At 35.2% G+C, this 24,757-nt stretch overlaps 1 protein-coding gene across 3 annotated transcripts; it reads left to right on the top strand.

Moving 5' to 3' along the window:
- Positions 1 to 14,480: 14,480 nt before the first annotated feature.
- LOC107830396 (F-box/FBD/LRR-repeat protein At1g13570-like) lies at positions 14,481 to 24,511 on the top strand. 3 transcript variants are annotated; one of them, XM_016657943.2, is made up of 4 exons: positions 14,481 to 14,625; positions 22,762 to 23,573; positions 23,671 to 23,838; positions 23,966 to 24,511. In XM_016657943.2, the coding sequence occupies exons 2-4, from the start codon at positions 22,785 to 22,787 to the stop codon at positions 24,266 to 24,268; spliced, it is 1,260 nt and encodes a 419-aa protein (XP_016513429.1). In that variant the 5' UTR covers positions 14,481 to 14,625; positions 22,762 to 22,784; the 3' UTR covers positions 24,269 to 24,511. The 3 variants fall into 3 exon arrangements, with proteins under 3 accessions (XP_016513429.1, XP_075097508.1, XP_075097509.1); XM_075241407.1 differs by having other exon boundaries at positions 14,485 to 14,599; XM_075241408.1 differs by lacking the exon at positions 23,671 to 23,838 and having other exon boundaries at positions 14,485 to 14,599.
- Positions 24,512 to 24,757: the final 246 nt, after the last annotated feature.

Below are 24,757 nucleotides of genomic sequence, written 5' to 3'. Positions count from 1 at the left end.
ATAGAAAATTCCCCAGTAGAGTCTGTTTGGTCAGAACCAATGGGAAATGACTTCAAAATAGGCCATCAGCTTTCCAATTATGCAAGATGAGATCTGGCTAGTACATCCAAGTGGTATAGTCAGCAAGGAACGAGCACAAGGCCAGTGTCAAGAAAGATATCCCCAGCAAAAGGGAATTGACAAAAGGATTGACGAGTGTCAAGAGGGATATCCTTGCCGAAATCAAAGGTTATTAAACCTCAAGGCCAAAGCCCGTGGAAAAATCAAGGAGAGCAATGGGCATGATTTGGAAATTCATATGAGACTAAAAGGTCAGGGAAATGCCAGTTACCAAGCCGTGCCACAAAAGAAGAGGGATATCCCCAGCAAAAGGGATCATTCCCAGCAAATAATATCATCCCCAACAAGTTGTGGAATGCAGAGCAAGGAAGGAGAAAGGGAAAGTCATCCCCAGTAGGAGTATCACAACCAACCACCTTGTTTTAAACTAACAAATTTTGTTTGATTTGAAGCAGGTAAAGGAAATGGCATTAATGTCGGAAATGCATGCCACAAGAAAGATTGTAAAACTGGGGCAGAAAATTTTCCTTTCATTTAGAAAATTTTCTGGGAAGTCAGGTACCCATTCGAGGAAGAATAAAAATAACACCAATCTCAAGGGAAGTGGTCTTTGAACCAGTGTTGCCCCAATATAATAAGTTTCAATGGAGAAGTTGTTCCTCAGCAGACATAACAAAGGGATGACATGTGTGCTCAGAAAAGCAAAAACCATTATCATCCCCAGCAGCTTCCAGAAGAATGAAGCATCGATTTGAAAGGATAAAACTCCCCAGCAGCGTTATCCTCAACAACGTTATCCCAAGAAGATAACACTTTTATCCCCGGCAGTGTTGAGAGAAAAAAAAATTTGAATTTGAAGGAGAAGAAAGGAGACTCCCACAGTGGTATTATCCCCAGCAAGCAAGAACAAAGCAGAGCGAAGGAAAAAGAAAAGAATTTAAGAAGAAGTCAGGCGTCCACCTGGAGAATGAGGATGAAAAATTGAAGAAGAAATCAGGCGTCCACCTGGAGAATGAGGATGAAAAATTGAAGAAGAAATCAGGCGTCCACCTGGAGAATGAGGATGAAAAATTGAAGAAGAAGTCAGGCGTCCACCTGGAGAATGAGGATGAAAAATTGAAGAAGAAATCAGGCGTCCACCTGGAGAATGAGGATGAAAAATTGAAGAAGAAATCAGGCATCCACCTGGAGAATGAGGATGAAAAATTGAAGAAGAAATCAGGCGTCCACCTGGAGAATGAGGATGAAAAATTGAAGAAGAAATCAGGCGTACACTTGGAGAATGAGGATGAAAAATTGAAGAAGAAGTCAGGCGTCCACCTGGAGAACGAGGATGAAGAATTTAAGAAGAAGTCAGGCTTCCACCTGGAGAATGAGGATGAAGAATTTAAGAAGAAGTCAGGCGTCCACCTGGAGAACGAGGATGAAGAATTTAAGAAGAAGTCAGGAGCCCCTCTGAAGAACAGAATGGCGATATATTGGTTGAGGTCAGGAGCCCGCCTGAAGAGAGGAATGACGATTATTTTCAAAGTTGTTGTCAGGAGCCCGCCTGAAGAGAGGAAAGACGTTTTTTTAAAGGTTGTTGAAATCTTGCCAACCTAAAGAAAGGAATGGCGATGTATTGGTTGAAGTCAGGAGCCCGCCTGAAGAGAGGAATGACGATTATTTTCAAAGTTGTTGTTGAAGTCAGGAGCCCGCCTGAAGAGAGGAAAGACGTTTTAAAAAGTTGTTGAAATCTTGCCAACCTAAAGAAAGGAATGGCGATGTATGGTTTGAAGTCAGGAGCCCGCCTGAAGAGAGGAATGACGATTATTTTCAAAGTTGTTGTTGAAGTCAGGAGCCCGCCTGAAGAGAGGAAAGGCGTTTTTTTTTAAAAGTTGTTGAAATATTTCCAACCTAAAGAACAGAATGACGATATATTGGTTGAAGTCAGGAGCCCGCCTGAAGAGAGGAATGACGATTATTTTCAAAGTTGTTGTTGAAGTCAGGAGCCCGCCTGAAGAGAGGAAAGGCGTTTTAAAAAGTTGTTGAAATCTTGCCAACCTAAAGAAAGGAATGGCGATGTATGGTTTGAAGTCAGGAGCCCGCCTGAAGAGAGGAATGACGATTATTTTCAAAGTTGTTGTTGAAGTCAGGAGCCCGCCTGAAGAGAGGAAAGGCGTTTTAAAAAGTTGTTGAAATCTTGCCAACCTAAGGAAAGGAATGACGATGTATGGTTGAAGTCAGGAGCCCGCCTGAAGAGAGGAATGACGATTATTTTCAAAGTTGTTGTTGAAGTCAGGAGCCCGCCTGAAGAGAGGAAAGGCGTTTTAAAAAGTTGTTGAAATCTTGCCAACCTAAAGAAAGGAATGGCGATGTATGGTTGAAGTCAGGAGCCCGCCTGAAGAGAGGAATGACGATTATTTTCAAAGTTGTTGTTGAAGTCAGGAGCCCGCCTGAAGAGAGGAAAGGCGTTTTTAAAAGTTGTTGAAATCTTGCCAACCTAAAGAAAGGAATGGCGATGTATTGGTTGAAGTCAGGAGCCCGCCTGAAGAGAGGAATGACGATTATTTTCAAAGTTGTTGTTGAAGTCAGGAGCCCGCCTGAAGAGAGGAAAGGCGTTTTTAAAAGTTGTTGAAATCTTGCCAACCTAAAGAAAGGAATGGCGATGTATTGGTTGAAGTCAGGAGCCCGCCTGAAGAGAGGAATGGCGATTATTTTCAAAGTTGTTGTTGAAGTCAGGAGCCCGCCTGAAGAGAGGAAAGGCGTTTTAAAAAGTTGTTGAAATCTTGCCAACCTAAAGAAAGGAATGGCGATGTATGGTTTGAAGTCAGGAGCCCACCTGAAGAGAGGAATGGCGATTATTTTCAAAGTTGTTGTTGAAGTCAGTTGCCTGCCTGAAGAGAGGAAAGGCGTTTTAAAAAGTTGTTGAAATCTTGCCAACCTAAAGAAAGGAATGGCGATGTATGGTTTGAAGTCAGGAGCCCGCCTGAAGAGAGGAATGGCGATTATTTTCAAAGTTGTTGTTGAAGTCAGGAGCCCGCCTGAAGAGAGGAAAGGCGTTTTTAAAAGTTGTTGAAATCTTGCCAACCTAAAGAAAGGAATGGCGATGTATTGGTTGAAGTCAGGAGCCCGCCTGAAGAGAGGAATGGCGATTTATTTTCAAAGTTGTTGTTGAAGTCAGGAGCCCGCCTGAAGAGAGGAAAGGCGTTTATTTTAAAAGTTGTGTATTTGAAGTCAGGAGCCCGCCTGAAGAGAGGAATGACGCTTATTTTTAAAAGTTGTTGTTGATGTTGGGAGCCCGCCCAGATAACAGAGGCATACATTTCAGTCTTTACATTTCAGTTGTTGAAGTTGGGAGCCCGCCCATAGAACAGAGGCATACATTCAGTCTTTACATTTCAAGCATTGAAGTTGGGAGCCCGCCCATATAACAGAGGCATACATTTCAGTCTTTAATTTTCAAGTGTTGAAGTTGGGAGCCCGCCCTGATAACAGAGGCATACATTTCAGTCTTTACATTTCAAGCATTGAAGTTGGGAGCCCGCCCATAGAACAGAGGCATACATTTCAAGATCAAGTCAGAGGACAATAAAACAAAGGGTTATAATAGGAATCCCCAACAGGAACCAATAAAAATCCCCAGCACTGGGAAGCAGAAGGTTGCAACAAGAAATCCCAGCACAAACTCAAGTGCATGTGTCAAAAAGAAGAAAAACACCGGAAAAAATGCAAGCAGACAAGAAAGCAAGGCAACTAGAAAAATTGCAGTATAGTTTAGCTTCTTGTTTTCTTTTATGCACGGTGTAACAAGGAGATCGGTAAGCAGTGGTAATAACATGCAACAACAGTAACATTGCAGTCCCACGGTAGTCCCAGCTACCAAAACTTCCCGAACTACATTGACTTGATTCCTGTTTAGCCCAGGATATGTAGGAAACCTTTGAGGCAAAGGTTCGGTTAAATCATTTTCAAAAAAATGCTTCACACGGAGTACTCGGATGGGCAAAAATCGCTCGCTTTATCTTTGCACGAAAACCCTTCGTGTCTTCGGGCAAAGAGGGGCAGCTGTAAGCACGTGATTTTTGCCCAATATGAGAATTACTCCCAAAAAATCCAAAAATAAAATGATTTTTCTTTGGTGTGCAATTTTGTGATATTTTGAATAATTATTTGTATTTTTCTGTGCGTGTTTATTTGCTAAATTAATAAAAAATACAAAAATATGTCGCATTTTGCATGTAGGATTTAATTCTACAATTGTTAGTAATTAAATTTGTTTTGCAAAAATTAAAAATTACAAAAATAGGCATCGTTTTCATTTTTAGCATTTAATATCCAAATATACAATTTTATGCTTAATTATTACTTAATTGTGCGTTAATTGTTATTGGGAGTTAATTTGCGCTTTTATAACTTAATTTAGTTCTTAATAATAAGTTAAGTATTTTTATAATTTAGTTTTAGAGAAATAAAAGAAGAAAAGAGAGCAAAAATATAAGGAAAGTCGGAATTGGGCCTCTTCTTCGATTTCAAGCCACAGGCCCAAAAAATGGCCCAATCTTCCCTACGACCCAGTCCATTTCGAACTGGGTCGACCCAGTCCATAACCCAAAAGACCCAAACCCCCTTTGTCTTTCATTTTTTACAAAACAAAAACAAAACAAAAAAAAATAAAAGAAGAAAACCCTAGACTAAGTCATCAGCCCCCACCCCTCCTATCTTCTTCTTCTTCCTCTCTTTCTTCTCCTACCCCAAGCTCCTCCCATGGCAGCCCTTCCCCCTCACACCCCTGCCCCCTCACGTCAACACACACACAACACAACCACTCTCACCCCCACGACATCCCCTCGCTGCCATGGCTGCGTTTTTCAAGTTCGTCGAGCAACTTTTACGCCACCATTGTTGCCCATAGTTGCCTCTCCTCCTGCTGTTGCGTTTTCTTCTTCTCCGACACTGCTGCTGCTGTGTTTTTCATCCTTCATATTGCTGCTGCTGCTCCGTCGAGCTCCACCAGCAGTGTCACCACTGCATCACGACTGTCATGGCTATGTTTTCTTCGTCGTGTCGCGGATGCTCCCCCATCGCTGCCATGGCAGCTCCTTCGCGGGTTGCTGCTGCGTTCTTCTTCTCCATGTTGCTGCTCGTGCTGCTACTGCTTCAGCAGCATGGCAGCAACGTGCTGCTGCTGCTTTAGAACCCCACATTGCCAAACACCCCTCCGTCGAGCTTCGTCTACTGTTTAAGTTTCCGGGCAGATTCGAGTCGATTTTGGTGCGATAATCGCTTTCGGACAGATTTGTTTACAATCAAAGTTCTTCGTTGATTCATCTCCGGTTAGTTGTTTTTGAGTTTTATTTTGTCCATATTTCGTTTTTATATTTCTCGAAGTTAAAATCGTTAAATATTTGATTCTTGTTTTGTTCGTTGTTCATCGTTGAGATAATTTTCTAGTTTGTTCATGTGTTTTGTTGATTTTAATTTTCAGATTCAAATGGTAAATTAATTAATTTGTTTTTCATGTTTGTTTTATTGTTTAGGTAAGATTTTGTTAGTTTAATGTTGGTGAGATACAAATTGAAGTTTAATTAATTGTTTCTTCAATTTGTTTCATGTGTTTATGTATTGTTAGAAATTGTTAATATTGTTAAGTTCAAGTTTAAGTTCATAATTGTTTCTTCGTCGATCTTGTTATTTGTCTAAAAGAATTTAGTTGTGTTACGGAAATATGTTGGTTTAATCGTTTAAATCCATCATGATTGTTGTTTAAAATAGATTTAATTCATGTTCATACTTTGTTTGGATGATCTTGAATCCAAATTTTGTATAGTTTGATTTCTTGTTTATCATTTATGATTATTTCTTGAATTTGTCTCATAATCTTGTTTAAGTTTAATATAGGAATTGTTTGTTGTAATGTTGTTAGAGTAGTTGATTTTAAGTTCAATATTATTGAATTTAGAAATCTAAATATACTTGTTTGTTGTTGTTGTTGAATCCGAAAATAGGATTGTTTGTTGCTAGAATATTGTTCAATCAAATTTTAGTTGTTCTTTGTTGTTCAATTTGTGTTCATGTGATTTGTTGTTGAAATGTTGAAGAAATCATGTTCATGTGATTTGTTGTTGAAATGTTGAAGAAATCATGTTCATGAAATTTGTTGTTTGAACATTGTTAGAAATTAATCACATTGTCTATATTTTGGTTAAGTTTGATTAATTGATGTGTTATAGCTGATGGGTAGTTTGGTAATTTATAGTACTTTCGGGGGTAAAATAGTAATTTGTAATAGGGTCGGAGGGGTAGTTTAGGAATTGTACATTTTGTAATTGTTTATATGAAGCATGGGGGACAAAATGAAATGGGGTGGGTTGTGATATGGTTATTTAATATAAAGGGGGGACAAGACAAAATTTAGTGGGGGGAATCTTGCATTATTTTATGTTAGGCATGGGGGACAAAATATAATGGGGTGGTGTGATATGTTTATTTAATGTAATGGGGATGAGTGAGAAGATAATGGGTTGGGTAGAGAAAAAGTATTGATTTTAATTAATGGAAAGATTTATGGGATGGGTTATAAGAAGTCTTGAAATCAACAAGAGAGATACGGGGAAAAAAATACACAGACAGATAGAGAGAAAAAACGGATAGAGAATAGAAGAGAAAAAAAAAAGGGCTGAACATTTTTAAGAGAGAAAAATTCCAAAAAATATTTAAGCTTAAAAAATAAAAATAAAAACTAAAAAATCTTCTGCTTTCTTTCTTTGTTTGAAATTAGTATTAATGGTTGTTGTTTCATTCAAAGCTTAAAGCTTTTGTTTTTGGGATTACTACTCCACCGGTCTGTTACTGGGTTGTTACTGTTGCTGGGTAGTTGTTGCTGTTGCACTGTTATTACTGTTGCTGATTTTCATCTTCATTTTCTTTTGCTTCCAATATCAGGTACATATCTTTTAAACTCATGTTGTGAAGAGCTTCAACATGACAAATAAATGAAGTTTGGGAAATACAATTCTGTTTTTCATTCGTCTAAGTTCATTATTTTAAATTTCAGTTTTGCTTCATACTGATTAACATAGTAATATGCTTGATAGAATAACTATTAGTTGATCATTTCTCTTTTGAAATTCGTATGAGCGTAGTAATAATGTTGCCTATTTCGGAATCTCATTAAAAGCATAGTTATGATTGGATTGCCAAGATAGAAAATATGGCATAAAGATTGGCCATTAACTAAGCCTTGTGGCATTGTTAGTTGAATAAAGAATAGCATGAAAATATCAAAAACCATATTGATAGTTTATTCTAATATCTGATTTAGTTGTGGATTGAACGATGTAAGTTGTACGTTCATATATGGCATGATAACAGGTATATATAGAACTATAAGTGGAAGGTGATTTGATATAGCTCGTTACGATGTTAGAATGTTATGAATGTTTCAGACGTACAATTGTGTTGCATGTAAGGCAATTTTATTCAATCGATTTGTATAATAATTCTTTTTCTTATCAACTTGATGCCTATCTACCATCATAAATAAATTAACCAAACGATTATAAATTTGGATTAAAAACAAGTAATGTAGAAGGTGATTAGGTTTATAGATTATAACATTTTTTTAGCATTCGCTTCAAATAGAACAATGAAAATTCTTCAAAAATATCACTTCCTTTCTTACATTCATTCTTTCCCAATTTTTATACGTAATTTGCACGTTGTTTATTTGGGTAGGCAAATATTGTATTCACTAAATGGTAGTATTAATCACACATTGTTTATTTTTACTCCTCAAATTCGAATGGTTTGAGGAATATAATTCATACGCGAAAAAATATAAATTGCGATCAACGTCCAATAAATTGTAAATTCTTTTTAAGGAATTTAGAGACTAGAAGAATATTTATTTCTCATGATGATCACATAAAAATACGTGGATATAATAAACAATTGGTAAACAAATTTATACTACCATCAAGAATATTTTTGTGATTAGGGATACGTTCGCGTAACCTAATTATATTTCTACAAGCAATTCGGATTATGCGTTCGCGTGACTTCGATCGAATATTTAATAAAAGAGATTTCTCGGAGAATATCATTATTAATTTCATAAAAACCCGAGATGTGAGGTTCACTACTTAATTATACCAAAAGGGCGAATGTTCTTGATTTTATTTAAAGCATAATTTCGAAAATAATTATTTTAATAAAAATATTATCTATATTATTGTGTACACGTGCGCGTGACACAACTTCGCATGTTTTAAAAATATATAATATATAAAACGAATACACGTATGCGTGATTCGATTCGAAGAAGGGTCTTTAATTATAAACAATCTAAACATAAGCGATAACAAAATCATGCAATAAAAATGTAAAATCGAGATAACTAAGCCAAGAATAAAAACAGTTAAGCGACCGTGCTAGAACCACAGAATTCGGAAATGCCTAACACCTTCTTCCGGATTAACAGAATTCCTTACTCAGGATTTCTGGTTCGCAGAATAATAAACAGAGTCATATTCTCCTCGATTCAGGGATTAAAATTGGTGACTTGGGACGCCTTAAAATTCCCAAGTGGCGACTCTGAAACAAACAAACAAATCCCGTTTCGACTATCCTTTAATTGGAGAAAACTCCCTTGCACCCTCGCGGGGGCGGAAAAAGGAGGTGTGACATCGATCATTACACAATCGCTGACGAAATTGATAAACTTGTTTTCTTCTCATTCATCACTATGAAGAGCGTAAATTGGAAAAAGCTCCATCGAACAAAAAATTGAAATCAAAATGGCAGGAACAAAATGAGAATTGCGCTGATTTGTAGCAAAACAATTGAAGAAATTCGAGATGAAAAAAGAAATTCTAGGGTGTTTGGAGTTGCATTGATCGCAAGATCTCGTTTTTGTAGTATTTGGGGAAGAAGATTGGAAAGAATCAGAGAAAATCCAGCTGAAATAAAGAAAATCTCGCTTCTTACTCCCCAAAAACGGAAATAACGCCCCTTTTTCGGATATGGGCCTCTAATTTTTGGGCTATTCAATTGTAAATTGAAATATGGGCTATAAAGTTGAAAAGGAGGCAGCCCAGTTGTTTTAATATGAAATTTTTCCATTTTTATAAGGCAATAGGTTAATAGAGGGTATTTTTAAGACAAATTGAACACAATAATAAGGGCATTATTGCAATTTAGCCATTTTTCAGTATGGTTCGCCTTTTGGATTTCACCATTTAAGTGTGAACTATATAGGGAATCTTACATAAATATCCCAAATAAGTTTCAACTTACCAACCTCTAGCCATTAATCATAAACTTATCAAAACTAGTCAAACACATATTAAAATTAAAATTCAAATAAATAAGGTTCTTTCTCTCCAAGAATCACATGCAAAGACCTCCTTTCATATTTTTAAGCGTGATTAGCATATTAAATGCAAGACGGAAAGAAAATTTCATGAATGAGATAACAAACAAGGTAATGAAATATAAAAACATATCTATCCAAGATTTCAAAAATCTAAGCAAAAAGGTCATTTTTCAATGGGTATGGTTAAAATATATAGATGAGTCAATATACAAATTTGTGGAAGATTGAAGATGATTTAGTATCAAAATTAGTAGTTAATATCGAGTTCAAAAAATTCTTCTACGACACATGTATCACGCATGCATATATACATGGATATACATGTGATACATATTTGATACAAACATGATACATATGTGATATATATTTGATACATAGTGATATACATATCATAGTTTTTTTGCATATTTCATCTTTACTTCGAATTTTCAATTCAAACCACCTCAAAACTCCACCAATCATTCCAAAACCGAAATTCAAACTCCTTAAAATGTACCCAATCTATTCTAATAACACCCCCTCAAGAAAAAAAAACAAAGATTTGATCCTTTTTTTTGGCTACAAATAGCTAATTGGCTAATATTGGTAACATTTAGCTAATATTAGTAATATTTAATGAATTTGCCAATTTTTCTTATAAACTACTTCTAAAAGGACATAACTGGTAGTTGGCCAACTATTATATAGGAAAAATCTCACTTTATACCCATTAATTCCAAACTTTTACCCTTAAATGCCCAAGCCTGAATTATTTACTTCTCCTACCCATACGGCCCAAACTATTTACCCGGCCTTTATTCTATTCACACTAACAACCTGACCGTCCTCTATCCAAAACAACTCAACAACAAACACCCTTGCTATTTTCACTGTAAACAGTCTTTAAGCCATACAGTAGCTCCTATAATTATTACCGATATTTTCACTGTAACTGTTTTGTGTATGTCTCCACCGCCTCCGGTCATCTCTTTACCTGTTTACAGAATTGCATTGTGAAAAGGAAAGGAAAAAAATGCAAAAATCCCAAATCCCAAGTGAAAAGGGAATTCAATGAGTTTATATTTGGCAAGTAGTAGTAAAAGTAAAAGCAGAAAAAGAAGGGGAAATCTGATCTTTGAAATAGAGGGGAATGAATTTGGACAGCACATACGAGTGGGGGCAACAAATATCAATGTATCTCTAGAGAGATCTATGGAAGTTTGTGGGAAAATTGTTTGTTTTTATTTATGTGCACCTGAGAATTGAATAAAATAAAATTTACTGTATTTAATTGTTGGGGAGTTAATAAATGGAAGGAGAACATGTATTGAGATTTGTTTCGAAGCTCTTGAATTTAAAATTTTTATTTTGAAGATTTCTTGTTTGATTCAAAGTGGGTGCTGTTAAATATTGTTTATAATACCTTCTGGAAGTTCATACTGAAATTTGATAGCATTTGGAGCTGATTTGAGGCGATTGAGATCGAAATTTTCAGCTGAAAATCGAAGAAGAACACAGCTACCCAATAGTATACTGTTACGTTATACAATATGTTGCAGGAGTATATAACTATACTGCAACAGTATACTATTATAGTTTATAATGTATTGCAACGGTATATTATAATAATTGAATAACAGTATACCGCTACAATATACAATATACTATAGGAATATATAGTTAATACTATTATAGTATACAATATATTGTCATAGTATACTATAATAATATGCAATATACTGTAACAGTATGCTGTAATAATATATAATATACCATAATAGTATACTTTTTACCCGTAAGTTCACTTACCTTTTCTCTTTTAATTTGCTTTAAGTTTTTACCCAGCGTGAGGGGTAAAGTGAAAATTCAAATCTTTTTTTCGTTTTAATTTATTCTATGACTTGAATTCCAAGACTTCTGACTTCTGCAAAATCTACCATTGGAGGACCTTGAAGCTTTGAAACTCATAAATTGGGTTTGTTGAGTTTGTGATTATTTTGAAACTCAAAACAATTTTTCTTTTTAACTCTTTGCGTACAACTGTATACCATATTGATATAGCTATATACTATATTGGTATCATATGTTAGTTAATATTTTTTGATTGTATTAGCTACATTTAATTGGTACACAATTTGATTTTTCTTTAGTGATAGTGTAAAAAAATTTAAAAAATAGTGAAAACAGTAAATGAAATTAGATTATGAAGAGAAAAAGAATATAAAAAAATAGAAGTTAAATGAAATTAGAAAAGGAAAAAAGAAAAAAATAAGAAGAAATCGAGAAAAAAGAAAGAAAAAAAGAAAGAAAAGAAGCATAGAAATAAAAAAGAATTGGAAAATAAAGAAAAAATTTTCCACAAAAACTACTATGGATAGGAAATGTAATTAGTTTATGAGTAGAAAAACAAATGGGTAAATAAGGGTAAATAGTTTTATTTTTAAGGGTAACTGTGTCATTCTCCCAGCATATATATACTAGTAAGGCTATGCCCGGGCCCAATAGCTATGTGAACAATTTGTATCTAAATATATTTGGATTTAATTATTTCTGTCTCGATGGTTAATGATTAACATCATTTTGGTACCATTCAGAAAATCCTTAGATATTTTAAAAGGACCTTAGAGTTAGCTATATGCACCTAATTGTATGAGACAACTTCGACAATCGTCTATGTTGTGTGATTTTTCAAAAAAAAAAATGTGCCAAAATACTGATTGTTGTCTACTTTTAAACTGGTGCACATGCAACATCGGAGTAGAAAGTCGAAGTTTATGAAGTTCTCTTAAGGGTTGAAGTGTAATTTTAGTTTATTATTAAAAATCACTTAAAATCATTAATAGGATAAGAATTTCATAATTTTGTCGGATGAAAGGTAAAATGTCATTGTTAGATAAAAAGTAATTCTTGTTTATTACGATATTTGACCCCTTTCTTTTCTTATTCTCGCTAAAAAGGTGAAATTTTTAGAAGATTTACATCTAAATTTACCTTTAGTTATTTGACTCTAACTTATATAATAGACGACCTATACGTTTGTAGAATATGGTGACTTCATTTCAGTTTGTATTAGTTATTATCACTATCCTAAATGTATCGTTTATATCAACATAAGATAAACTTGTAATTCTTTTCTATGTACGTAGTGTTAATTAAGGACCGCAAGTCTTTCCATTATGGGGTCGTTTAGTATGAGGTATACGAAGGTATAGTAATGATATAAAAAAAATTAATACCACCTTAATACTTTATTTGGTTAACAAATTTGGTATAAGTTATCCCAGAATTAAATTAGTACCGGAATAACTTATAACTTAGAAGTTTTGACACAATTACCCACAAAAATAAAACTATTTACTCTTGTCTACCCATTATTTTAATACCCATAAACTAATTACATTTCCTACCCATAGTAGGTTTTGTGAGGAATTTTTTCTTTATTCTCCGATTTTTTTTTTATTTCTATGCTTCTTTTCTTTTCTTTTCTTTTCTTTTTTCTTTTCTCCTTTTCTTTATTCTCGTTTTCTTCTTTTTTTTTTTCCTTTTTCCTATATAATTTCATTTAACTTCTATTTTTTATATTCCTTTTCTCTTCATAATCTAATTTTATTTACTATTTTCACTATTTTTATTATTCTTTTTTCTATATTAGTACTAAAGAAAATCAAATTGTGTACCAATTAAATGTAGCTAATACAACCAAAAAAATATTAACTAACATATGATACCAGTATAGTATATAGTTATATCAACAAGGTATACAATTGTACGCAAAGAGTTAAAAAAAAGTCTAATCCAATTATTAAACTGAAATAATATCAGTTGTCAATAAGAATTTCAAAAAATTCTAAAAGGATCTAATTGTAAGAGTATATCGTTACATTATATAGCATACTATAATATATTTTTTTTGCATTTTCAATTTGCCTCTCACGCTGGGTAAAAGCTTAAAGCAAATTAAAAGGAAAAAGGTAAGTGAATTTACGGGTAATAAGTATACTATTATAGTAGATTGTATACTATTACATCATATTGTTAGAGTATATTGCATATTATTACAGTATACTATAACAATATATTGTATAATATAATAGTATATTGTTGCAGTATAACTATATACTCCTATAGTATATTGTATGCGATATATTGTTAGGTAACTGCGTTTGCAGTATAGCTATATACTCCTACAACATATTGTATACCGTAGCGGCATACTGTAGCTATATTCTTTTTCGATTTTCAACTGAAAATTTCAATCTCAATCACCTCAAATCAGCTCCAAATGCTATCAAATTTCAGTATGAACTTCCAGAAGGTACTATAAGCAATATTTAACAACACCCACTTTGAATCAAACAAGAAATCTTCAAAATAAATTGAGCTTCAAGCCCAACAATGGTGGATATTCAAATACACACAAAAATTTAGATATGGGAAGCTTACTCGAAAATACTATAAGCAATATTTTATAGCACCACATCGAATCAAACAATAAATCTTCAAAAAAAAACTATTTTCTTCCTTAAAACTTTACTGTAACATATAAATTGAAAGTAAATACTATTGAAAAAAGAGATAGAGACAGAGGGGGGTTGAGAGTGGGCGAGAAGTTGAACTAGTGTTTTCAGAATGGGGTTTTGACACAGTTGGGGAGTTGAGCAAAGAATTGGAGGAAGGTAAAATGAGGAAGAAGAGGAGGAACATAATAAAGACGGGTAAATAGTTTGGGGCGCATGAGTATGAGTAGTAAATAGTTTGGGCCTCGGCATTAAAGGGTAAATAATTTGGAATTAATGAGTATAAAGTGAGATTTTCTCTATAACTTATAGAGGATGAGGTAATTAATGCCGGTATAACTTATACCTTCTTCTTAGAAATTGTGCAACTGTCATTTTTAATACAACATATCAAATAGTGAATAAAAAATAATACTAAAATAACTAATCCCAACATAACTTATCCTAGCATAAACCTTATTCAAACCAAACGACCCCTAACATGAGAATTGAGAATAGAGGAAATAGTCCTGGCTTTTCAGTAAATAGAGCAAACAGCAATGCAATACAGGCATACAGCTCACCGAAAAAGAATAAAAAATTCCAAATGTACTCTCGAAATAAATGTTAATTCCAGGAGTCACTGCTTTACTTTCCTTTATGTATAGTAGAAATATTCTTCGTTTTTCAGTTTCTTCCAATTTGAGAAGTGAGTAGTTCACAATTCATCTTCAGGTTCTTATTTTCCTCTCTTTATTTCTCCTCTTTTAACTTATTACTTTTTTCTTCATTGTTAACACAGAACTCATGCTTTTTAATATGGTTCTGGGGTTCTATAGAATTTTGAAATCAAGATTGTATTTTTATTTTATGGGTATAGTTAAATCTGCTGAAATTGAATTGGGTTTTGCTTAAAACTTGATGGGGTTAACGCAGTGGCAGACCCAAGATTTTTATCAAGCGGGTTCAAAACCCGACATTAGAGGTCATATGTGAATAGCTGGTTTCGAACTCAGGACCATGTGGAAAATTTGAACCCTCTTTACTAATAGGCTAGGCATTTTACTTTTTTCAAGAGGGTTCAAAATTATATTTATACCTTTACTTGTCTGAAAACAACAAAAATATACCTATATATACCGTGTTATTTTTCGATGAAGCGCCGCTTGACTCCACGTGGATCCGCCCCTGGGTTAACGTTATCATGGATGTAGCATATTCGTCGGTGTGTACTTTGCATAGTTTTCTAAGCAGTGTACTGTTGACTTACTCTATATATACATATAGGAGTGGCAAACGGACAGGTCGGGTTGGATATGGTTCGGGTCGAAAACGGATAAATTATTCGACCCGACCCATATTTAATACGGATGAAAAACGGGTTAACCGGCGGATATTATTCACTTCTTGCATATGATCACTTTTGGGAGAATTTTTAGTCTCCCTAACTTGAGGAATCCCAATTTGAAGTTTTACAAATGTAAAAGTTAGACCCATTGGTTATCCATTTTTTAAATGGATAATATGGTTGTTATCCATATTTGACCCATTTTTAAAAATTTCATTATCCGACCCATTTTTTAGCGGATAATATGAGCGGTTAACTGTTTTCATTTAACCATTTTGCCACTCCTATATACATATACACATTCTTTTATAGAAAAATAGTATACATATATTTAGTACAAAAATTCGACAAAGTAGTGTTAGATGACACCCCTTCTTGGCCGTGGCAAAGGACTAAGTAGTGTCATATGAAGCAGTCTTGCATAAATGTAGGGTAAGACTGCATACGATAGAGACTCTTGTGGTCGGGCCCTTCTTCGGATCCTGCGCATAGTGGGAGCTTAATGCAACGGACTACCTTTTTTTTTCTTAGCATTTTTGTTCAAAATAATATGTATTCATACAGTAAGTTGACACCGTTTAATAAATAATGCAGACTAGACATCAATTTGGAACAAGAACACACAGCCCTAGACCCAAAGTCTATATACAAGCCGAATTGTTACAATAGGTTGACACAACTTAAAGAAATCCAATGTACGTCACTGCTTGGTTAACTATTTTGTATGTTTTGATAACTTAAGTTGTTCCGCTGTTGATGTATGACAGGATTGTTCAGCTTTTGTTGTGTTTAGAGTCTTTACACATACCGAGTCACCTCAAGATTATGTACATTGTGGTGATAAACTACTAAGACTAATTAGACTATTTAAATTAGTAGCAAAGCTATTAGTACCACAACAACCCAGTATAATCCCACAAGTGGAGTCTGGGGAGGGCAGTGTGTACACAGACCTTACCTCTACCCTATGGGATAGAGAGGTTGTTTTCGGTAAAGCTATTAGTACAAAAAATTTAAAAATAAAACAGAAAGGTAATAAAGTTACAATAGTTTGATGTCAAAACTAGCCGAATTGAACAACTTTTTCTCCCCTTGTTTTATAGCTATTGATTTCAGTTGATAATTGCCTTATAAAAAGGACAATGCGGTCGTTGCAAATATAATCCGGTTTACAAGTCTGGCGTCGAATCCCACAAAGAACTAAGGTTTAGCTACAGATGTTCACTATCACCAAGAAGACAAGCTTGAACAGTTCCTAACTTATAAATATTTAGATTTTTGTGTTTAACTAATTAATTAACAAATTAAAATAGTAAATTAACAACTAAAGATACTACGGGTTAGAGAAAAGATTAAGGAGGTCTAGAGTTATGATTTCCCCAATTGTCGGAATCCTTCCCGCTATATCTTCTATAATTTCGCCTAAATATTCTCTAACGATTATGAGCACTCTTATTACCGTAAATCTCTCCCGATTAATCACGACAATTTACTAGACGCACTCTCCCGAGCTACGCTAGCTGGCTTTTAATAGAACTCACTTCAGATTGCACCCAAGGCTTCGTTATCCCTAATCCCACCTTTAAACCCTCAGTTATTGATCCCTTATATACTCTGGGAGTGGTGTTGTTCAACAACTACCTAAATATGCACTCTCTCCCGAGTTATGCATACTAAATAGGCACAACTAATTGATGATCCTATCAATTAACTACAACAAGAACGTAGTTAAACAAATAGAGATTATACTGAGGCTCAATTATATAAAAACATAACAAGAATTTATCCTACAAAAGGTTCCATCAAAACCCTAGATAACAAATTAGCTATTCATAATAGTATGTAAAACTACAATACTAAAAGTCATAACCAACAATGAAAAATAGGAAGAGGAAGGAAAAACTCGTAGAAGAATTCCCCGCCTTTCTCCTATTGTGTCTCTGCCTCCTTAGGTCGAATCTGTGTCAAAAGTATGTCCAACCTCCTCAAAATAGCGTTTTTACATGTATTTATACCAAGTAGGGTCGGGCCGAGACGAAAAAACCCTTTCCTGCGCGAACTAGGACTTAGCTCTGTAAAAATTGAACAGTCGCGCCGCACCATGCGGCGCGTTAGTGCATTTTATCAGCAGCCTCAACTTTTCGCATCAGGCAACATTTTACACTGCTGCGCCGCGCCTTGTGGTGCCCCATGCGGCGCGACAGTGTAATTTTCTCAGAGTGAACTTATTTCGTCCTCTTTTAACATCCGGACTTGGTACACGACCTCCGAACACGATCTCGGCTTAATGTATTGGGCTTTTACTCAGACTTCAAAGCTCCAAATTGATCAATTTAGCTCCAAATTAAATTTTGAGCTGAGGATCACTTCCTTCAAGGCATAAAACACGTACTAAGTGCAATTCACTATCATTTGAACTCAAATACACGTAAAAAATACAGTCATTGGCATGTAATACTACGGCTAAAACATGGGTTTCTAGCCTAACATCAACACCCCACACTTAAACCATTGCTCGTCCTCGAGCAATCAAACTACACTTTATATAGACACGACCTTTTTAAACAATTCTCCTAACTCATCACACCAAGAATATTTAAAATAGACTAAGCACAAAAGCGTAACATCTTCACCTCAAGATTTGACTCACAAGTACCACACATTATTCACAACTCACCCACTTACTTTAACGTAGAGATCACTGACATTACCTTTCATTCATGAATCAAGTGCCCTCACACAACAAAAGAGAGTAGTTCCACATAATAAAATCTAAGAGCACTTAGGAACTCAAGATAAAAAAGAATTCACTCACTCTCAGAAATAACGTTCATATGCCACAAAAGATGCACCATAGGATTGCCCGTAGTGTATTAATCTACTAATCGAGCTCATTCAGTCTAGGATCAAGTCGGACTTTATTTGGTTGTAATGTAGGCTGCGGGACGGGTAGAATACATTTAGATAGAAGAGTGACTACACCTCCCTAAACACTTTAATACATACATTTAACATTTAAAACCCTACTTATGTCAAACCAAAACTCCACCTTCACATCAATGTATATTAACTCCATACTTCTTTAAGCACAATTACATCAAAAGCCACTACCACAAAGAATATTCTTCACAACAATACAACTATTTTTTTTTCTTTCTTTCTTTTTCAATTCAAGTGGCTCTTATTTTTTTTTAAAACAGTACACATTTCTCCTTTTTTCATTAGTTCCACTCAAAAGCCAAACCAACCACCCCACACTCATAACAATTCAAGTGCTCATGAGAGGTGAAAAAGTTCAAAAAGATGGTTAATTCAAACAAATGGGTAAGGCTTGTAATGTGGTTGCCAAAGAAACAGGATTAAAGGCTCAAAGGGGTTAACTACGATACATAACAATTAGGATGGTAAAATATACATATCTGGCTCAACAAAGAAACACCTATATCACTTCCAAGACTGAACAAATCTACTATTTCGCTTTGCAACACACAGGGCAAGTTCTAGGCATCAAATGCAATGCACGGAATACAACAACCCTCACACACATGGCACATGCCTGACTCACTCAAGATTGGAGAATCAAGACACTCTAGTCAAAACAGTTAAGCAAAGTTAAGAATATACAATTTAAGATACTTATACAAGAGTCAAAAATTGAGCCTAAGCGTCACAACCAAAGTACTCACTATTCTCAAGGCATAACAAAGTCAAGAGATATTGCTTCATTTCAAAACACAACACAATGACTCCTATTCCTAAAAAAAAACTAACTACACCCGGCTCAAACAAAACCATTGGAAAAGAACCGTGGTTTAAAGAAAAACCAAGGGGTAATTGTTACACTACCTAATAAACGAAAATCTCTTTTTTTCATTAGACTTAAATCCCTCAAGAAAATTGTCTAATAGATCCATCATTGTGAAAAGTCCAATCTTTTAAAAAAAATATTATTTAATTAAACTACATAACTAAAATAGCATAGAAAGTCACCCAGACAATCTCCTCACCCCACGCTTAAAATTGTGCATTGTCCCCAATGCATACCATACTAATAAGAGGGTAAAAGAAACTCCCTGGTAGGCCAAAGACCGAAGCACTAGAAGCTCATGGGGTACTCAAACTTCTCTCGGGCTTGGTCCTTCATGCGGGTACCTCACACTTTGTTCCAACCATCTGGTTTGCTGTTGCATCTTTTCAATAACTTTGTTCTCCATGCTCCTAGAAACTCAAAAATCGAGACAACAAAAATAATACAATAAAAAAATAAAAAAAATAAAACAAAGCAGTAAAGTTGGGTTGCCTCCCAACAAGCGCTTGATTTAAAGTCGCGGCACGACGCAAATAACTTTTTGCCTCCATTTTGAACTTATGAATTGGACCCCAAGTTTTGCTTCAAGCTTATGATTATACTCTTGGGGCGGTACAAATTCTTGCGAGCCAAAAATTAGATAGAGTCTTATGCACTTTTTGGCTCTCGACCGAGGAGTGTCACCTTGCCTAGACGGCCTTGAGAATTTCAAAATATAAGGCCCATCTACCTCTTCCTTGAACTCCTTTTTATGCTCGTAAAGATCCATTCCCATTTTACTGTCCGAACATAATGTGGAGAAGTGTTTGGAATGAGGTCCAACACGCTCCAATACATGAACTTCAAGATTTTCGACCTCAACACCCAAAACACTAGAGTCAACTAAAGTTGTATCTTCAATGTCCCTGGTTGACTCTAGTATTACTTCTTCAACATCGGCATCCTCAAATTCTAGATGGTTAGAGTGTTGGGTTCTACTTTGGACCCCTCCATTGGCACCTCAATTTCCGTCTCTAATGCAAACTGCTCCTGGCTACTATCCATAATATTGACATATTGAGCATTAAAAACTTCAACTAGTTGACTCACTTGAGCCTCTAAGTTGCGAATAGTTTCATCTTGCCTTTTTTTCTGCAGCTGTATTTTACTTTGTTGTTCTATAATGCACTTTAACATATCTTCGATCTTCTTTAGGTCAGCTTCCCTAGGTTCTTTGTTTCTGTTATCCTCACAAAAAAACGTAGAATCATCATAATAAGGGGTTGGGGGGAAGATAAGAAATATAAGCACAACCATGAAAGTGACCATCTTGACCACCACACATATCACACACATTCCACACATAAGATTGAGTTGGTGCACATAACTCGCTCTCGGAAATATTTTGATAATTTTGCCAAGGGTGGTTTTCATCACAATATGCGTAAGAAGGATTAAAAGTAGAATTACCAACAACAAAATTTTCATAATTCCATGATGCCATATTTTTTTTTAAATCAACAAGTAAAACAAAAAAAAAGAAATAAAAATCAAATACAAAAAATAAAAATAAAAGTTCAAACTTGAAACCTAGCAATATGTACACCTATAGCTACACCGTTAGTTCCCCGGCAACTGCGCCAAAATTTGATCGCGCCCAACTATGCCTTATAAAAAGGACAATGCGGTCGTTGCAAATATAATCCGGTTTACAAGTCTGGAGTCGAATCCCAAAGAGAACTAAGGTTTAGCTACAGATGTTCACTATCACCAAGAAGACAAGCTTGAACAGTTCCTAACTTATAAATATTTAGATTTTTGTGTTTAACTAATTAACTAACAAATTGAAATAGTAAATTAACAACTAAAGATACTACGGGTTGGAGAAAAGATTAAGGAGGTATAGAGTTATGATTTCCTTAATTGTCGGAATCCTTTCCGCTATGTCTTCTATAATTTCGCCTAAGTATTCTCTATCGATCATGAGCACTCTTATTACCGTAAATCTCTCCCGAGTAATCACGACAATTTACTAGACGCACTCTCCCGAGCTACGCTAGCTGACTTTTAATACAGCTCACTTCAGATCGCACCCAAGGCTTCGTTATCCCTAATCCCGCCTTTAAACCCTCGGTTATTGATCCCTCATGTACTCTGGGAGTGGTGTTGTTCAACAACTACGTAAATATGCACTCTCTCCCGAGTTATGCATACTAAATAGGCACAACTAATTGAGGATCCTATCAATTAATTACAACAAGAACGTAGTTAAACAAATAGAGCTAATTGAGGATCTTATCAATTAACTACAACAAGAACGTAGTTAAACAAATAGAGATTATACTGCGGCTCAATTATATAAAAACATAACAAGAATTTATCCTACAAAAGGTTCCATCAAAACCCTAGATAACAAATTAGATATTCATAATAGTATGTAAAACTACAATACTAAAAGTCATAACCAACAATGAAAAATAGGAAGAGGAAGGAAAAACTCGTAGAAGAATTCCCCGCCTTTCTCCTATTGTGTCTCTGCCTCCTTAGGTCGAATCTGTGTCAAAAGTATGTCCAACCTCCTCAAAATAGCGTTTTTACATGTATTTATACCAAGTAGGGTCGGGCCGAGACGAAAAAACCCTTTCCTGTGCGAACTAGGACTTAGCTCTGTAAAAATTGAACAGCCGCGTCGCCGCACCATGCGGCGCGTTAGTGCATTTTATCAGCAGCCTCAACTTTTCGCATCAGGCAGCATTTTACACTGCTGCGCCGCGCCTTGCGGTGCCCCATGTGGCCCGGCAGTGTAATTTTCTCAGAGTGAACTTATTTCGTCCTCTTTTAACATCCGGACTTGGTACACGACCTCCGAACACGATCCCGACTTAATGTATTGGGCTTTTACTCAGACTTCAAAGCTCCAAATTGATCAATTTAGCTCCAAATTAACTTTTGAGCTCAGGATCACTTCCTGCAAGGCATAAAACACGTAGTAAGTGCAATTCACGATCATTTGAATACAGTCATTGGCATGTAATACTACGGCTAAAACATGGGTTTCTAGCCTAACATTAATAATCTTATAACTTAATAGCAGCAAAAGATAATGTGTATTGTGCCAAAGTCCCACATCGGTGAAGTAACAATTTTGGTTGGTACTTCACCTTATAAAAGGAGGCCTAATGTTTAGGATTTAAAACACCTCTCATTTGCCTTCTTATCTTCTTAAGGCATTTGTATCTTCTCTCTTTAGTATTATTTCACTTGTATTTTTGGAGTGGAATAAAATATTGGTTGTGTCCGAGGAAGCATGCAAAATTGGCCGAACCTCAGTAAATTCTGGTGTTCCTTTTATTGTTGCTTTATTGTCTTATTTATTATTTGGTGACTGTCATAATTTTTGGTATAGTAGTTGTCACTCATTCACACTATATACAATTTGCTTCCGCAACAGTGTGATCCTTGTTTATTGTTTGTTTGGTTTTCCCTTTTGAATAATGATCTTAATAATATTCTGGATGCATGAAGTATTGATGGGATTCTTGCTGTAAATAATGCAATTCATGGATATTAAGAGGAAATTGATGAGTGATTTAAGTGTAATGCACCTTTTTCTTTTATCTTACAGGTGTAGATTGTTGATTTAACAATGTCAATAGCAGTTGTGTGCTGTCTTTTAGTATGTACTCTATCCTGATAGTTTTTCTTACCTATTGTAGTACTTGTTTATTTTCTGCAGATTCTTGTTGGCAATCATTTAATATGATGCCTCCCCTGGATGTACTTAGCGATCTTCCCAAGAGTGTAATAGATGAAGTTTTAATGCGGTTGTCTTTACAAGATGCTGTGAGGACAAGCATCTTATCGAAAAAATGGAGATATAACTGGTGCACACTTCCACAGTTAAAACTTGATCAAACTCTTTGGAAAACTACAAAGGATTTAACATGCTTTACAAGTAACTTTACAAAGATTATCTACCACGTTTTGACCCTTCATGAAGGACCAATTACCCAGTTTACCCTCTCAATTCCTCATTTGGAAGGTTGTCCTAATTTTGACAACTTAATATATTTCCTCTCTAGGAATGGCATTCAACATCTTGTTCTTGAACTTCAAGGCGGTAATCTATACACATTGCCTTCTTCATTTTTCACATGTTCGCAGATGAGGCATTTGTCTCTCAAAAATTGTCTAATACGTCCTCCACCAGTCTTTAAGGGATTTGAAAGGTTAATTAGCTTAAAACTAAATAGAGTCACAATTTCTTCTGAATTGCTTGGGAGTTTAATCTCCCATAGCCCGTTGCTTGAGAACTTGGTGCTGCAATACTCAGATATATCAAACCCCGTGGAAATTAGTGCTCCCAAGCTGAGGTCTTTTGTCTTCATTGGTAATATACATTTTATACGTCTAAAATATGTCCCTCTTCTTTCCAAAGTTTCATATGAGCCTAGAGCATTTTCTGTAGAGGCAGAACATGATCTCGCCAAGATTTTTGAGTCTATTCCTGCTATTGAGCATCTCTGCTGGAATCTCCAGTATGTCAAGGTAAATGTTGCTTCATGACTTGAATATAATGCATTTTTTATAGATGTGCCATCTTTTGGGCTTTGAGTCATCCTGATTTTTGACAATTTCTTCCTAGGCCAGGAATGCTGGACCCGTTGAATTTATACCAACAAGGCTTCTCTCTGCTTTTAACTGTCTTAAACGGCTTTATGTATCTTGGATTTGTCTAAGAGAATTCTTTGAGCTTTCAATTGCTCTTTGCTTGATAAGAAGCTCCCCATATTTAGAAGAGATTGAAATTGAGGTTATTAATGATGTTTCCTTTTCTCTTTTTTATGTGCTTTTCGTATGTAATTATTTTCTTATTTTGCATGCTCATTAGATCTTCAATTTTAAGTTCGGGCTGATGGATTTTTCTCGATCTTTCTTAGACATGTGATACTGAGGGGGGCAAGTATTATGAACCTGTGCCATGTGGTGTTGTTGATGAGATTCCTGCAAGCTTCTCAGATATGACATTTAATTACCTGAGGACAGTTAAGCTTAGACATGTAACAGGAATAGGGCCTGAAATGCAGCTTATCAAGGTTTTATTGGCCAAGTCTCCGGCGCTGCTGAGAATGGTAATCGACCCCGAAGTAGGAGAAGATAAAAAATCTCTCAAAGTACTGGCGGAGATAACAAAATTTCAGCGGGCGTCGTCTAAAGCAGAAGTTGTATATAACGTAGATTAGTATCCATATCCCATCCCTACTTGACCTTCACTAGTCAGTTAATCAGACCATGATGTTTGGCTAAAATGTTTGGAAGTTTAATGTGTAAAATGAATGTTGATACAGTAGTGAAGTTGTGTTTTGCCTTTGCCTTACAACTTGTTTGGATGGTTGTGACATGTTGTATTGTATCGTTTGGATGGTTGTGACATGTTGTATTGTATTGTATTGTTACTTTAAATATAATGTTTGGTTTGAATGTTACTTAAATTTATTGTATCGTATCATTAAATTCGTCGTTACGTAACGATGAAAAGTTTCACTTTATGAAACGACTGATTTGGTGGTCAAAACACGATGAAGAGAAAAAAAAAGGTTAAAAAAGAAAAAGAAAAAGAAAAAGAAAAAAGAAACTGAGCCTAAAGTTTAGTTGCTCTTAAATATATACCTGTATAGTCAGAACATAACCCATTCCTTTTTGCAGCTCTCATATGATCCTATACACAAGCT

Source organism: Nicotiana tabacum, chromosome 20 (genome assembly GCF_000715075.1).
Source record: "Nicotiana tabacum cultivar K326 chromosome 20, ASM71507v2, whole genome shotgun sequence".
In the NCBI taxonomy this organism is placed as follows: Eukaryota; Viridiplantae; Streptophyta; class Magnoliopsida; order Solanales; family Solanaceae; genus Nicotiana; species Nicotiana tabacum.
The sequence above is the reverse complement of the archived record's forward strand: the minus strand, read 5'-3'. Positions and strand labels throughout refer to the sequence as shown.